Raw genomic sequence first — 14,882 nt, 5'->3', positions numbered from 1 at the left:
GATCTTGGCTATGGTGCGTAGTTGGAAAAAACAGGATTTCACCACAGATTTCACTTGTTTGTCAAACTTGAGGTCTGGGTCGAATATGACCCCAAGGTTTTTGACATGGGGTGACTGTATATGACTATGGAAGTAAAGAAGTAACACTTAAATATGGATGTATGGAAAAGATCTGGTTCCATCAGTAACCGGAGGGAACCCACGCAGTCACGGGGAGAACATGCAAACTCCACACAGAAAGATCACGAGCCCAGGATCGAACCCAGGATCTTCGTATTGTCATGCACAAGCACCAACCCCTGTCCCACCGTGCTGCCCACAATACATTATGTTACCTGAATTTGTAAAAATCCCTTACTTTAAAAGTGTGGCGATGCGCCACATTCAGTTACAATAAGGGGAAACCCTATATATGTATAGTTGTTTATAGGTCAGGTTTGTCACTGTGTACCGTTTTAATTCATAGTTATTGCATGCTGTGTATTCAATAAGCTTCCAAACAGCCAAACTTACACCGGCTGAGGTAGGTAATGTACTGAATACTATTTCTCTTTTTGTTTTTTGTTTGTAGGTTTTGGAAGGAAAGCCAATCTATGCAGACTGCTACGGAAACCTGGTTCCTCTCATCAAAAATGGCCAGCATCACGTCTTTAGCTTTTTCGCCTTTAAAGAGAACCGACTAACTCTGTTCATCAAAGTAAGCTGATTATTAAATACACTCATTGCCAATGCAGTACGAGTTACTGACTTGCTGTTGGGGTTTTTTTTGTGTTTTTTTTTGCAGATCAGGGACGACACTCAGGAGCTCTGTGGGCGCTTGTGTTTTATGAAGGAACCTCGCACTTACCGGTCACCTGGACAAAACGCCATATGCAACCTTAATATTACGCTACCATCATATACTAAGGTGAGGACACCGCGATTATGTAATGATCTGCTTTTTAAAATATGTTTAAAAATAAAATGAAATGAACAAAAATAGTGATATTTTGAAGACAAGCAAACAACTCAAATTTGTAAATAAAACTACTAAGGAGCAAATAAAAAAATGCTATTAAATCTTGTGTTTGATTCTATAAAACACATAAAGATGCTCAAGTCTATAGAAATGCCATTGAATGAATGCTCAATATTTATAAATGTAACTGGAAAAAAATGCTATTCAATAAATAAAAGGAGGATTTATAAAGATGTTCCTCTTTTCTGATTTATAAATGTTTCAATGTTGGATATAAAGCTTCACATCATAAGGTTCATGCACTCGGGTTTCAGCGTGCATGCAGTGTTTGGATGCCTCTAAAACAGACCTGGGAAAATTAAGGCCCGGGAGTCGAACGCGGCCCGTTAAACTTTTCAATCTGGCCCGCCGGATATTCCCAAATAATTTGTTTTGATTTTTAAGATGGAAACTGTTGCCGCCATTGTGATGTGCAGTGATGTTTTCTAATTACCGTAAGTCTTGAACTATACAAAGTACGTCTATGGTTGGAATTATGCACTTTTGCATGATATACTAGTTACTATGGTAATCGAATGAGTTATTATGGTAATCTAATTAGTTACTATGATAATTACTATGTGTCAGGTTCAAACACTGATGACATTTATTAAACAAGACAAGAAGCAAGGAATTAAACAGAGACAGAACTAAATTTGGCTCAATTGAGGAGAAACGTCTGGGCTGTGCTCTTGCACAGTCTCCACCACGCTCTGACGAAAGATTGTACGCCTCCTCTTTTATTTGGACTTTCCCTAATTACATGGCAACAGCTGTTTCTAAGGGGAGAGAGGGCGGGGGGTCGTAAACAGCCATCGCCCTTATCACAAAACAGTTCAAAGAAAAGGTCGTAAACAGTTCAAAGAAAAGGTCGTAAAACAGTTCAAAGAAGAGGTGCCTGGAGCTTGGGCAGGTCCTGCTTTCTCTCCGCTTTGTAGATCTGGGGTCAAGACAAAATCTTTCTGTGGATTACAATACATCAAAGATACAGAACACCTTCATGTTGCTTCCCATCCTACACAGTGGAGTTTTACAAGCCTTCTTCTTGGTAGGATCAAAGACAGCTTTTGTCTTGTCGCCGGGAACTCATGGCAACATAAAGTTTTGTGATAACTTAGATACAATTATTCTGACACTATGGTAATCTAAGTCACAGCAGCTCAGACGAGGCACCAAGCAGTGTGGGTGGGGAGCGTTTCCACAGAGTGTTTCCAGAGCGGCCAGCCTGAAATGCGGGTGTCAGGGACAGACGCGGAAGGAGATTTTTACAAGAAAGTTCTAACGCTTAGTGATATATCAGATTGTATTTTTTGGGTTTTTTTTACCCTTCGCGTTCATATTTCGCTGTTTGTTGCATTTTTGTTGCGTTCCGCTTGATTGTAAAATATGTCGATGGAGAGGGGGTGTGACGTTCATATGTTGTCAATATTCAGTGTTTTATCGTTCATAGTTAATATTGTAAATCGCATATTCTTTATTTTCACGTACATTCTGGGTGTCTCATTCAGTAAAAAAAATAAAAATTCCATTGCGTTTTTTAAGGCGGTCTGTCATAACGTTTTTAGCATTCAATCAGACATTATTGTGAGGTTTTGTATTAGTGTTCTTAAACAATACAGACACATTTTTTTTCTCAAATTTTGGCCCCCGAGTCAAAATAATTGAAAACATATGCCACTAAATGATTAAAAATATAATGGGATAAGAACTCCAAAATCAACGACCAGGTCATTAGATGAATAAAAATATGACACAATGAATCTCTCCAAGCTCATTTAATAAAAATCAAACTGTATTGATATTTTGTGGCTTTGTTGTCTTGTAATTGTGATATCTACTTTTTAGGATTTGCTGAAAAAAATGCACTTTTTGTCTTTGCTCTTCTTCCTGCTTGCCACTTTAAAAAAGGATTTGGATTCTGATCATGACGATGAGGTAAAAAAAATACTGACTTTCTCTAGCTGAAATAAAAAATGTTTGAATTTTTTTTAAATTTACTGATCCTTTTTCTTTATTTTTTCCAGACCAACCAAAAGCTGGAAAAATGTAAGCCATTATAACTAAAACCCAATTGTGTTTATTTATTTGTTTAGTTATTTATTTATATTTACCAATCACAATATTTGCATAGGCATGGGCATCACCACATTCTGAGGTTTTCTTCACGTCATGTGTTTTAAAAGAAAATAATATTTACTTTGGGAAAAAAAAGCATATTTAATCTTTACATTTTGAGGAAAAGGCTGCTATTTTTGAAAAAAAAAAACATGTTTATTTTGCATAATGCAGTAGATTATTATTATTTTTTTAGGAAAATAATTATTTTTACAGTACTGATTTCTGAAAAAATAAATTGTTTATTATTATTATTTTTTATTTTTTTTAATGTTAAATGTTTATTAAAATTAATCTTAACAAGAAAATCAATTTTTTTACATTTAATCTTTGCAAAACAAATTGTTTTTTAAAAAATTGTTATGCGATTAAATTTAAGACACATTTTGATGAGAAAATTTTTTTTTTTTAAAGATTTAAAAAAATCTCAAATATTATGAGAAACTATATTTCCGAAACAATTTTATTAAAGTATTGTTTTTTTTTTACATATAACACATCTTTATTTAATAGTTTGTGAATAAGTATTTTCTATGGCACAGTACTAGTTTAACCAGTTTTATTTTTCTAAGACATTGTAAGATTTTAGTAAGTTGTAAGATTTTAGTAAGATTTTAATTTAAAAAGTATTTCGAAGACAAATTTTATCAGTTTTGAAAAATAAACTTTATTGAAGAAAAATCTATTAATGTGAGTCAAAAGTCATATTATTGAGAAACTACAATATTTTTTGTAAAGAAGTGTTTTAAAAAAATGCTCACAAGAAACTAACAATGTGTATTTATTTTAAAAAAAAAAACTGTATATTTTGAGAAATAAATATACCATGTTTTTAAGTGTAAACTTTTATTTCATCGATATTTTTGCAGTATTTCTCATAATCTTTCACCTTATTAATGTTGTAAGTATTTTTGTAAAACCTTCCCGGTATTGCACTGACCTCATTCTCAAATATGTCTCCTTTTTTATTTGAATTTTTTTATATTATTTTTACTCCTTACTTCTCCCGGAAAGATGAAACTGGGGCAGAGACGTCAGATATCCGGCGATCCGAGCCAAATCGAGAACAGGACCTTCTATCCGACGTGTCGGAGATGAAACAAGACTTGATGAAAATGACGGCCATTTTAACATCCTCAGATAAACCCTTAGAGGAAGCGTCCAGTCGAGAGAAGGAGGAGACGGGTGACGTTCCGAGTGGGGAACCATTAGAAATAACAAAGAATGACTTAGAGAACGTTAAAAAGGATCTGGAGAAAGTTGACAAAATACTCCGTAGTGGAATGTGTGACACGGTGGAGCCCAGTGATCTCAAAGAACACCTCCTGGATGTGCCAAAAAAACAGAAGGATACCCATGAGGGAGCCGCTAAATCAGTCACTCCAACTAAAGTCCAAAAGCATCTACGGGTAGAAGTCAAGTCCCCACTGATTGAAGATACCCCCATTGGATCCATAAAGGACAAAGTAAAAGCCTTGCAACAAAAAGTAGAGATGGAGCAGAAAGGAAAAATTGTCGGTGGCAGAGTTCAACCTTTGCCATCTTCTCCAAAAGTAAAAAAAAAAAACAAGTCTACAATAAGCCCTGTAAAAACACCTGAAGCGGCAAAGGAGACTGTCTCGGTTAAGGAACTGATGCAAGTCTTTCAGAAAGACAGAGGAACCTCAAAGATGGAGTTGGATAAGCCTAGAACAAGACTGGAAGAAAGCAGAATTAGAAGGCCAGAAACCAGGATCTCTAAAGAGCTATCTCTGGATTCAAAACCTAAAACTAGGGACAAAGCTGGTCGTGATGATGATGATGACAACTCAGACAAGGTCGCAGACTTACAGGGTTCAGAAACACCTCGCCTTAGTTTCGAGGACAGCTACAAACATGAAGGTCTCACCACTCCCGGCACAAGTCCTGAAAATGCGTGTCTCTCTCCCAAAACTGAGCAAACCTCAGACCTGGAAAAGATTGCATTACCCGATGACCAACTGTCTCCTGAATCAACCCTCCTTGGTGAGTCCGCATCCAGGACTAAAAAAAGCATGTACGACGCCGCAGAGCAACTCCATTTTCCCCTAGCGTTGCCTTTAGCTTCCTCGGATGCTTTTAGATCCTTGGAGTTACCCTTAAAGCAAAGCTCAGATTCTCTCAGTCCGTTAGCCGATGAGTCTTTGACTATAAGTCACAGAGATTCCCTAGACGGTAGTCTTGTTACGGACTCATCCTCATGTAAGACCCCTGATTCTATTGAACCAAGCCCGACTGATGATTCGCCTCCTCGGGACTCCTTGGAGACGAGCCCTGTTGATCCGTCCTTCCAGAGTAGTTCCCTAATCCAGCCCACGAATATTAAAGATACTTTACGTGATAGACTTTTCCAAAACCTTGCGGCTGATGAGGACAATGGCGAGCAGAGTTCCGGTAAGAATCCGCTTTCCCCCGATACCCCTAGTTATGAGGAGGTAAGTTATGAGCTAAATCCTAAACCTCCTCACCGCTCATGTCTGACTTTTCAAATCAAACCAGCAGCTGTCATCCAAGAAGAAGACACACCACACATAGATGTAGAATGTAAATTAGGGGCAAAGAGACTCACAGAAGAGTTAAATCCTCCTGTTTCTGACCCTCTTATTAAAGCTCCTTCTTCTTTTTCGGCAGGTGTGCAAGACGAATTCCACGCAGACCAAAACCAGTCCAAATCCCACTTGAAAACCACACCAGAACCACGAGTAGATAGTCTAGCAAACAGAACTGACGAGCAAAAGGAGAACAGCTTACGGGATTCGAGAGAAAACCAAGGAGGCGATGGTCAAAGTAATGTGACAGATGAAGTCAAAGGAAGTGATATTAGTCAAGCAATGGATGTATTTGAACCTGAGTTTTGTATCTATGATGATACAGAAGGGGCAGAAAATCCGAGAACCGAGTCCAAAGGTGTCACCGCAAAGGTAGAAGCGGCAGCCATATGGTCTAAGGATAAAGACGCCCCTTTTGAAGCTGGTCTCAAAGAAAAAGAAGAGGAACTACTCAATCTAGTAGTGGGGGAAGAGAGTAGTCGGTCCCAGCAAGAAAGTCCTGCTACGACACCAGGTAAAACACCCACGGAGGAGAGCACGCCGACGAGCGAGCCCAACCCATTTTTCTTCCAGGAGGGGAAGCTTTTTGAGATGACTCGCAGTGGTGCTATTGATATGACCAAAAGGAGCCTAGAAGATGAGGTTGGCGGCGGTGGTTTTGCCTTTTTCCAGATCGACAAACAAGTGGTGGTAGAAAACATTGTGGCCTCTGCAAACTCGGAAGTTGGTCTCAATCTAAAACTGCAGGTCAACACCGAGGAGGGTGCCAACAGATCTGAAATAACTCTACCGGTGTCATGTGAGGTTGATCAGACTGCATCTTGTGAATCAAAAATCCCTCAAATGGAGTTCGCTGCTTCGAGCAAACTTGCTACAGCTCTGGAAAATCCAAAATCATCCGATTTAGATTCTACGGATCAAATGATAATTAATGTAGACTTAGCAGACAACACCATTACAAGATCCATATACTCCGAGCAGGGTCAGGAATCATCTGATTCCTCCCCGGAAGAATCTAAATCTGTGATAGAGACCCCAAAATCCTCTCAAACCAAATCTGAACTATCTCCTGTGTCAAAATCCAGAATCCCCATTAAAGCAAAGTCTTTCAAACCGGTTGAGCAAGACAAAAGTCTCAAGGGACCACCTCGAAGAAAGTCAGAAACAGGACAGGACGCAGGAGGACCTAAAATTAAGAACCAATCTGAGGGCGTCTCCACTAGACTGACTAGTAAAGCAGAGTCCAAATCCTTCCAGTCCAGATTGCCAGTCAAAGGTAAAAGTGGCCTGACTTCCTCCTCCAAGCTTCACCATAAGAGGTCCGTCGAATTCTTCGACGAGATAACCGACGAGGCGGCCAAGGTCATAGAAAGGCTGGCGGAGACCAAGAAAGAACAAAAGGCACACGCCAGTGATGACAACTCAGAGGACGAGAGTGGTCTTATCGATCCGGCGGTAATGGACACCTTCCTAGTTAGAACACATGGTGAGGACCCCATTCAAGGTCAAGGTACTGTATTGCGAACTCTTTCCATTATATTTTCTGCTTGTGTGCACCGATTTATTTTTTGGCTTGCTGCACCGTAGTTTGACTGCGTTCATTCCGTGTACTCCATTGTATTCTTTTCTATGAAAATAGTCAATATATTTAGACCCAAATAGACTTCTGAATCTTACACACGCTAATTTCTATGCCGTTTGACTTCTTTTTTTTTGGTTCTCAAGTTTAATGGAGGATTTTCGTAATAGGATGACTGGAATTCCCTACTCAGCCATGGCCCAACCGGAAGTTCCAAATACATACATAGTGTGTTTGAGTCCATTACCGTAATTTTGTGGCTAAATTTAGTGAGCCTCATTTTGTAATAAAGTAATGTCTCTGGCGCCAAAATGTACGATAAACACAGCCTAGTGTAAGTGTCCCAATTCTGACTGATAGCGCATGCTAACTAGCTTGTGTAATGTTTCCAATAGATGCAACAGAGTGTCCAAAGCAAACGTTTTTGATGACAGCAGACCACTTGGGCTTCAGCTGGGCAGGTACAGTAAAGCACTGCAGTATAGAGACATCCATGACTTTAATTTGATTTGATGTATTTTTGCAATAGAGCTAGCGCGAGAACTGGGACTCAGCCAGGAAAAGATCGATTTGATACGGACCGAAAATCCTGACTCCTTGCAAGACCAAAGCTACGCGCTTTTGAATCACTGGATGAAGGAAGAGGGTGCCACAGGTATGGTGACACCTGAAAGTCGGAATTCTACGAGAATATTGTTTTTAAAAAATTGGGCTGTCAAATGGTTAAAATATTTAATCGGGATTAATCACATTTTGACAATATATAACTCGTAATTAATTGTGATTAATCTCAGATAGATATCATGTTTTAACTTATCTTTTAGCTTATTTTTTTCGTTTCATTAAAGTGTACCTTAGACAGATCATTTTTAAGTTTTAAATAACATCAACCTGGGACCGCACAATTAGTTTGCTTTATGTAAATCAAACCTAATGATGTTTTTAACAGCTCAACACAAAATGGACAGAAACACTATTTAACTGACAATTTAAAAAATTACCTGCGGTTAGGGATGGATACCGAATTTGGTCGGTACTAACGAGTACCGATTCACATTAAATCAAACAGAGTCATATTTAGATACCTATGTTGCTCGTGACGTCAGAGTCTCCCTTCAGAAAGTGTTTAAATTCCCCCGTCCAGAAGAGCTCCGAACATGTTCTAAGGGAGGCGTCAAACATTGAATCCGAGTGGACCATGTTCCATGCCTCTATTGTTGAGGCGGCTGATCAGAGCTGTGGCCAGAATGTGGTTAGCGCCTATCGTAGCAGTTATCTCAGAAACTGTTGGTGGACACTAGCGGTGAGGGATGTTGTCAAGTTGAAGGAGGAGTCCTATCAGGTCAGCAGCGAACAGGTACTGACAGGCCAAGCGGTAAGCAGCTTTCGCGATCACCAAGGCAAAAACTCAGACATGGGATGGGTTCGGGGAAAGCCATGGATAAAGTCTGCCGGACGGCTTTCAAGAGATTCTGAACCACCATCTACCGTCTCAGCAAGGTTAGGCGTGCACTGTCAACACCATGTATGGTGGGTACTATGTCCTGCTGACCTCGACTGTTGTGAATCAGTGGAGGGAGTACATCAAAAACCTCAATCCTACCTACACATCTTCCTTTGAAGAAGCAGTCACCGGGGACTCTGTGGTGGGCTCTCCTATTTCTGGGTATGAGGTTCACAAGGTAGTTAAAAATCTCTTCGGCGGCAGGGACCCGGGGGTGGATGAGATCTGCCCGACGTTTGTTAAGGCTTTGGACACTTTGTGGTTGTCTTGGTTGACAACATTGTGTGGACGTCAGAGGCTGGGCCTTTTAATTGGCAGACCGGGGTGGTGGTTCCTCTCTTAAAGATGAGGATCGCAGGGTGTGTAATACTGTGAATCTCGCGGGGGGTGGGTTGGGGTCGTGGTGTTGTACGTAAATAACATCATATTTTTTGACTGTCCGACATAGAAACCGCACTCATCAAGAGACTGACCGAGATCAACAGAATGGACATCGTTCAGCGGATCCAAACTATTACATGGTAAGTCTGATCCTGACACCATTTGTCACTAAATTCTGGATTTGAGACCAAGTCTATTTGGACCAGTACCTTAGTCGCCTCGTAGCAAACTATCCACTTTTTGTGGCAAACTACATTTGTATATCCCCCTTCTGCTTTTCTTTGCACAGCTCTGAACGAGGCGGAGTGTCCGAGGAATCCATGAACTCGAATCAAGCAAGCGGTGGTCAACAAGTGAGTCACTCGAGGGACAAGTTTTCATTTTACAAAAATAAAGTAACTATGAAAAGAAAAAAAATATTAATATTTTTCAAGAAAAACATATTACCAAAAAATGTGTTATAATTTACCGTATTTAGGACGCTCAGGATTATAAGGCGCACTGCGGATGAGTGGGTCTAGCCAGGTCTATTTTCATACAAAAGGCGCACCGGATTATAGGGCGTGTTAATGGAGTCATATTATAAATTTTATTTTTTTCTAAATGTAAAACACTTCCTTGTGGTCTACATAACATGTAATGGTGGTTCTTTGGTCAAAATGTTGCATAGATGATGTTTTACAGATCATCTTCAAGCCACTTTCTGATAGTCGCTTAAGGATGCACTGTTTTGTGGGCGGTCTTATTTATGTGTCTCACCTTCGGCAGCGTCTTCTCCCTGTCATCTTTGTTGTAGCGGTGTAGCGTGCAAGGACGGGAGTGGAAGAAGTGTCTAAAGATGGAGCCAACAGTTTTAATGACATTCAGACTATACTTAAAAATATGGTATAGCTTGGTTGGTAGAGTGGCTGTGCCAGCAACTTAAGGGTTGCAGGTTCGATCCCCGCTTCCGCCATCCTAGTCACTGCCGTTGTGTCCTTGGGCAAGACACTTTACCCACCTGCTCCCAGTGCCACCCACACTGGTTTAAATGTAACTTAGATATTGGGTTTCACAATGTAAAGCGCTTTGAGTCACTAGAGAAAAGCGCTATATAAATATAATTCACTTCACTTAAATCAATAACGGAGCAGCATCTCCTCATCCGTGGCTCACTAGTATAACAATAACAAATCCCGTGAAAAATCTTCTAATAACTAAAGTTCCTTGGGTGAATAATAATAAATCACTACACCGGTATGTTTTAGCACTTTCATGGCGAGTTTACTGACAGATATAAGTAAGAACTTTACACTACTTTATATTAGAAATGGCAACAGTGGAGGATGACTGTCCCATAACAAGAAGATAGGCGGACACGCATACATTTTCCCAAAAACAGATCAGCAGGTACCAAAAGGTAAGAAAAGTTGCTTTTGCATAATATTGCGAAACAAAACGCCAGATAATATGTCTTACCTTATACACACACCATAATAATACTCCTATGTTGAAGCACAGTACAATCCATCAAGCGGTGTGGCTTCATAGCTTACCAAAGTCGTACTAAAACCTTTTGATAGATTTTTGAGCGCCGTGTGTAATGTTCTATATTTTCAATGGAACATATTAAATGTTGGTGTTGTTTACATGCGTCATTTTGCAGTCTACACGTATCTGTTATGTTTGACTGCCATCTACTGGTCACACTTGAAAGACAGAACGACATTATGGGATGCAGGCGCAGGTTTTAGAGGTTTTACTGTAGTTCAAGCAAAGCTACAAGGGAGTAGGCAAAAACCTAGTCAAAGGCAAAAATAGTTCAGCCGAGCCAAAGGAGCGGCACTCCACAAAGAGCCGGAATTACCATCGTTATATGTCAAAATACTCAGTTAAGATACCACTGTGCTATTATTATAAATTTTATTATCATCCATCCATTGTTGGATACTGCTTGTCCTTGTTAGGTTCAAGGGTAAGCTGGAATCTATCCTAGTCTGGGTCCATAGTGGACTGGTCACCAGCCCGATCACATGGCACGTATAGATAAACAAACATTCACCCCTACAGAAACTTCACAGTCTCCAATTAACACAACACGCATGTTTTTGGAATGTGAGGGAAAAAAGCCAGAGTAGCCGAAAAAAACATACAAACTCAAGTGGAGGTTTGAATCCTCAATCTCCACACGTTTAACCACGATGTGTGCCTGTTATTTTTTATTATATTTTTTTGATGCGCCTGAAAGAGTGGCAGCATATCACAGTAGATCAGGGGTGTCCAAACTTTTTCCACTGCACATGGAAAAATCAAAGCAAGCGGGGGCCATTTTGATATTTTTTATTTCAAAAACCATTACAGTATATGTATAAACAAATAGACATTTAGGCCTCCACTCAGGCTTGAGGACCCCAAATGGTTTTGGTCAAAAAAATATAAAAAATGTGTCATTATTTAGTATTATTATTATTATTATTATTTAAGGTTTAAATCTCTAGATCAATATCAGGTCTATCTGTCAATATATAAGTTGTATGCCCTTTTTGTCAAATAAAATCCTGTATTTTTATGGAAAAAACACAAAATATGCAATATTTTCACCCAATAAAAATTTTAAGTGGAATATTTGAGATTATATAATAATTGAAGCCTTAAAAACAGGGGTCCCCAAACTACGGCCCGCGGGCCGGATCCGGCCCCCCAGCATCCAAAATCCGGCCCAGAGGCAGCCCCAAGTAAAAAAAAAATTTAAAAAAATGATTATTAATTTTTTTTTTAAATCTTTCCTTTCTAATCCATTTTCTACCACTTGTTACTCTTGGTGTCTCCTAGTCGCTCAGGCAAATCATATTGTCTAAAAATGAATTTTTCCATCGATAACGTGACAATGTTAAATGTTGATGAACATCAATGTTAATTGATTTTAAATGACAAAACAGATTAAAAAGACAATGTATGTATATATATATATAAATATATATAAATAATAATATATATATATATATATATATATATATATATATATATATATATATATATATATATATATATATATATATACACAGCCTGGCCCCCGGCCAAATTTTTTTAACCCAATGCGGCCCCCGAGTCAAAAAGTTTGGGGACCCCTGCTTAAAAAGGTCAATAACTCATAACAACATTGATTTTAATTAACTAATATTTTTTGAGCAATGACACTTAAAAAAAAAAAATCCCACTAAAATTATCAAGGTTAAAGAGGGTCCTACTCATTAAAGTGTTAAAAAATTAATTCTATTTTTTTTTTACTTTTAACACAATAATCTCGAGATTGACTTCACACCTATCCGTCAATTATAACTTTTATTGTTGTTTATGTTTTTTTTTTGTTTGTTCGTTTTAGGCCCTTCTTTAAAAAAAAAAAAAACAGCTTAGTTTTTTACATGGCAAACACAAAATATGCAACATTTTCCCCAAAAAATATCTCAAAGTGGAATATTTAATGTGAAGTAATTGGAGCCTTGAATAGGTCAATAATTCATAATGACATTGATTTTGATTCATTATTATTTTTTAAAGAAAGAAACAGCCTGCATGGCAGCTTTGTGTTATTAGAGTAAACATTGCAACATTGTCTTGTTACATTTCACCTGTTTGCTCTTTTATACCACTTTTTATGTTTTGTTTTGTTTTTTGTCGTATTTTTACAATGTGCCGTGGGGCCGTTAAAAAATTACCCGCGGGCCTCAAATGGCACCCGGGCCGCACTTTGGACACCCTTGCAGTAGATCCTTTGATTTCCTTCATTTTACTTTATTTGTCGTATTCTTCTCAACTTTTCTTGCTTTTTTTGTCATCACTTATCTTTTCCATCAACCATTAATTATGGTTCTTTTGGCGCTTTTGTGTGTTTGTTACTTTTCTTTTTCTTTTCGGGCCGTTTTGTGTTTGGCTTTGATCAGTTGAGCAGCCGGTCCTTTGTTTACACACGGGAGGGGCTGTTTGAGCTCTCCTTGCCCCCAGAGCTATGGGGATCTCGGCCGGACATTCCCGTGGAACTACGCCCGGGATGCCGTGCAGGCACAGGGATGAAGGAGCGGAGAAGGAAATAGAAATAACAATTTCCCTTGTGGATCAATAATGTTTGTCTAAGTCTAAGTCTATTGTTAGGATGATCCATCTCCATCCATCCATTTTCTACCGCTTGTCTAATTCGGGGTCGCGGGGGTGCTGGAGCCTATCTCGGCCGCATTCGGGCGGAAGGCGGGATACACCCTGGACAAGTCGCCAGCTCATCGCAGGGCCAACACAGACAGACGGACAACACTCACATTCACACACTAGGGCCAATTTATTGTTGCCAATCAACCTATCCCCAGGTGCATGTTTTTGGAGGTGGGAGGAAGCCGAAGTACCCGGTGGGAACCCACGCATTCGCGGGGAGAACATGCAAACTCCACACAGAAATATCCCGAGCCCGGGATTGAACTCAGGACCTTCTGCTCCATTTATATAATAACCACATGACTTCCTCTCCTAAAGAAACAGGCGGCGGCGGGATTTGAGATGGAGCCTGCGAAGGATAGAAAGGTCAGCCAGGTGGTGAAGACGAGGGTGGTAACGCGACAGAGGACAGACGATGTCAGGAGAAACACGGGCAAGGTTAGTGTCTGCACTCACATTGCAAAAACTGTTGAAAAAAGTAACACAACTATTTTTTGGTATTTTTTAGAAGCCGGAGGGTCCACCTTGATGCAGCACACTTACGGAATGTACAATTGAAAAATGACGCTGCAATATATCCTGATCGTTAAACTTCCGACTTTGCGGGGTTTTTCCTCCCCATTTTTGTGTTACGCTCTGCATTTTTTTATATTTATTTGTGTTCTTTTCTGTGGCCAAAGACTGCACCATTACCGTCCGTGTTTACCGTAAAAATATAGTGTGTGTGTTTTTACAGCATTCTTTTACGAAATAATCCACATTCGACTTGACTTGATTTTTGTTGTTGTTGTTGTCCGAAAGGATTGACTCATTCATGAATTGTTTGCACTTGTGTACATGAATAAACTTCCTAGAAAAGTTGTGTCACCTGGTGGTCATTTGAGGAAACACTTCACATGGCCGTCAGGGATGACGCTACACCGGGCTTGGGGGCGCTATAGGCCCCTCAAACCAACCCCTGATCTCTACTTTTACCGGAGGTGGGGGCTCTTACCAGATGTCATTATTGTGTTTGCACTTCCTCCTAAAAGCCAACTGCTGCTATCCCTTAAGTCCCTCAATGTCCTGGGGGCAATAGCCCCCACTCTCTGGAGTGCTTGTGATGGACATGTGCACTTTAGACCTTAGTAGAATAATCCTCTAAAGCAGGGGTGTCAAACTCAAATACAGAGTGGGCCAAAATTTAAAACTGAACAAAGCCGCGGGCCAAAGTTGAACAAATTAACCTTTTAATAGGGACCCAAACAAGTTTTGCATTGAATATTGAACAAGCAAGGCTTATATAACTTTATAGTGACATGCAAAATCGAGCTTCAAATAATAATAATAATAATTAAAAAAATATCAATGGCATATCAAATACAATTTAAAAATTGAATGCCTCTTTTCTATTTGCAGCCTTCTGAGGTAAATATCAACATTAACTTTTTCCACAGGCTAATCAATTTGAAAATAAAATAACAATGAATAGACCAACCATTCAGGACTTTAAACTGCTCAGTTTGCAACACACTGATCTAATCTGATGTGCCCACGCCAGATACCTGCCATCTTTTC

At 39.4% G+C, this 14,882-nt stretch overlaps 1 protein-coding gene across 12 annotated transcripts in view; it reads left to right on the top strand.

Moving 5' to 3' along the window:
* Positions 1-14,187, top strand: part of ank2b (ankyrin 2b, neuronal) — a 163,944-nt gene extending 149,757 nt beyond the window's left edge. For 5 of the 12 annotated variants that reach the window (XM_062066222.1, XM_062066227.1, XM_062066226.1 and 2 more), the window contains 11 exons: positions 572-697; positions 785-907; positions 2,843-2,932; positions 3,022-3,043; positions 4,127-7,189; positions 7,654-7,719; positions 7,788-7,913; positions 9,211-9,283; positions 9,433-9,496; positions 13,644-13,763; positions 13,834-14,187. In XM_062066222.1, the coding sequence (XP_061922206.1) occupies positions 572-697; positions 785-907; positions 2,843-2,932; positions 3,022-3,043; positions 4,127-7,189; positions 7,654-7,719; positions 7,788-7,913; positions 9,211-9,283; positions 9,433-9,496; positions 13,644-13,763; positions 13,834-13,854 (3,894 nt within the window). In that variant the 3' untranslated portion in view covers positions 13,855-14,187. The remainder of the gene's footprint in view (positions 1-571; positions 698-784; positions 908-2,842; positions 2,933-3,021; positions 3,044-4,126; positions 7,190-7,653; positions 7,720-7,787; positions 7,914-9,210; positions 9,284-9,432; positions 9,497-13,643; positions 13,764-13,833) is intronic. The other 7 variants (XM_062066229.1, XM_062066228.1, XM_062066224.1 and 4 more) reach the window with 7 other exon arrangements.
* The last annotated feature ends 695 nt before the right edge of the window (positions 14,188-14,882 follow it).

The sequence above is a fragment of the Entelurus aequoreus genome, linkage group LG12 (assembly GCF_033978785.1).
Source record: "Entelurus aequoreus isolate RoL-2023_Sb linkage group LG12, RoL_Eaeq_v1.1, whole genome shotgun sequence".
Taxonomy (NCBI): domain Eukaryota; kingdom Metazoa; phylum Chordata; class Actinopteri; order Syngnathiformes; family Syngnathidae; genus Entelurus; species Entelurus aequoreus.
This window is presented reverse-complemented; position numbering and strand designations above follow the sequence as displayed.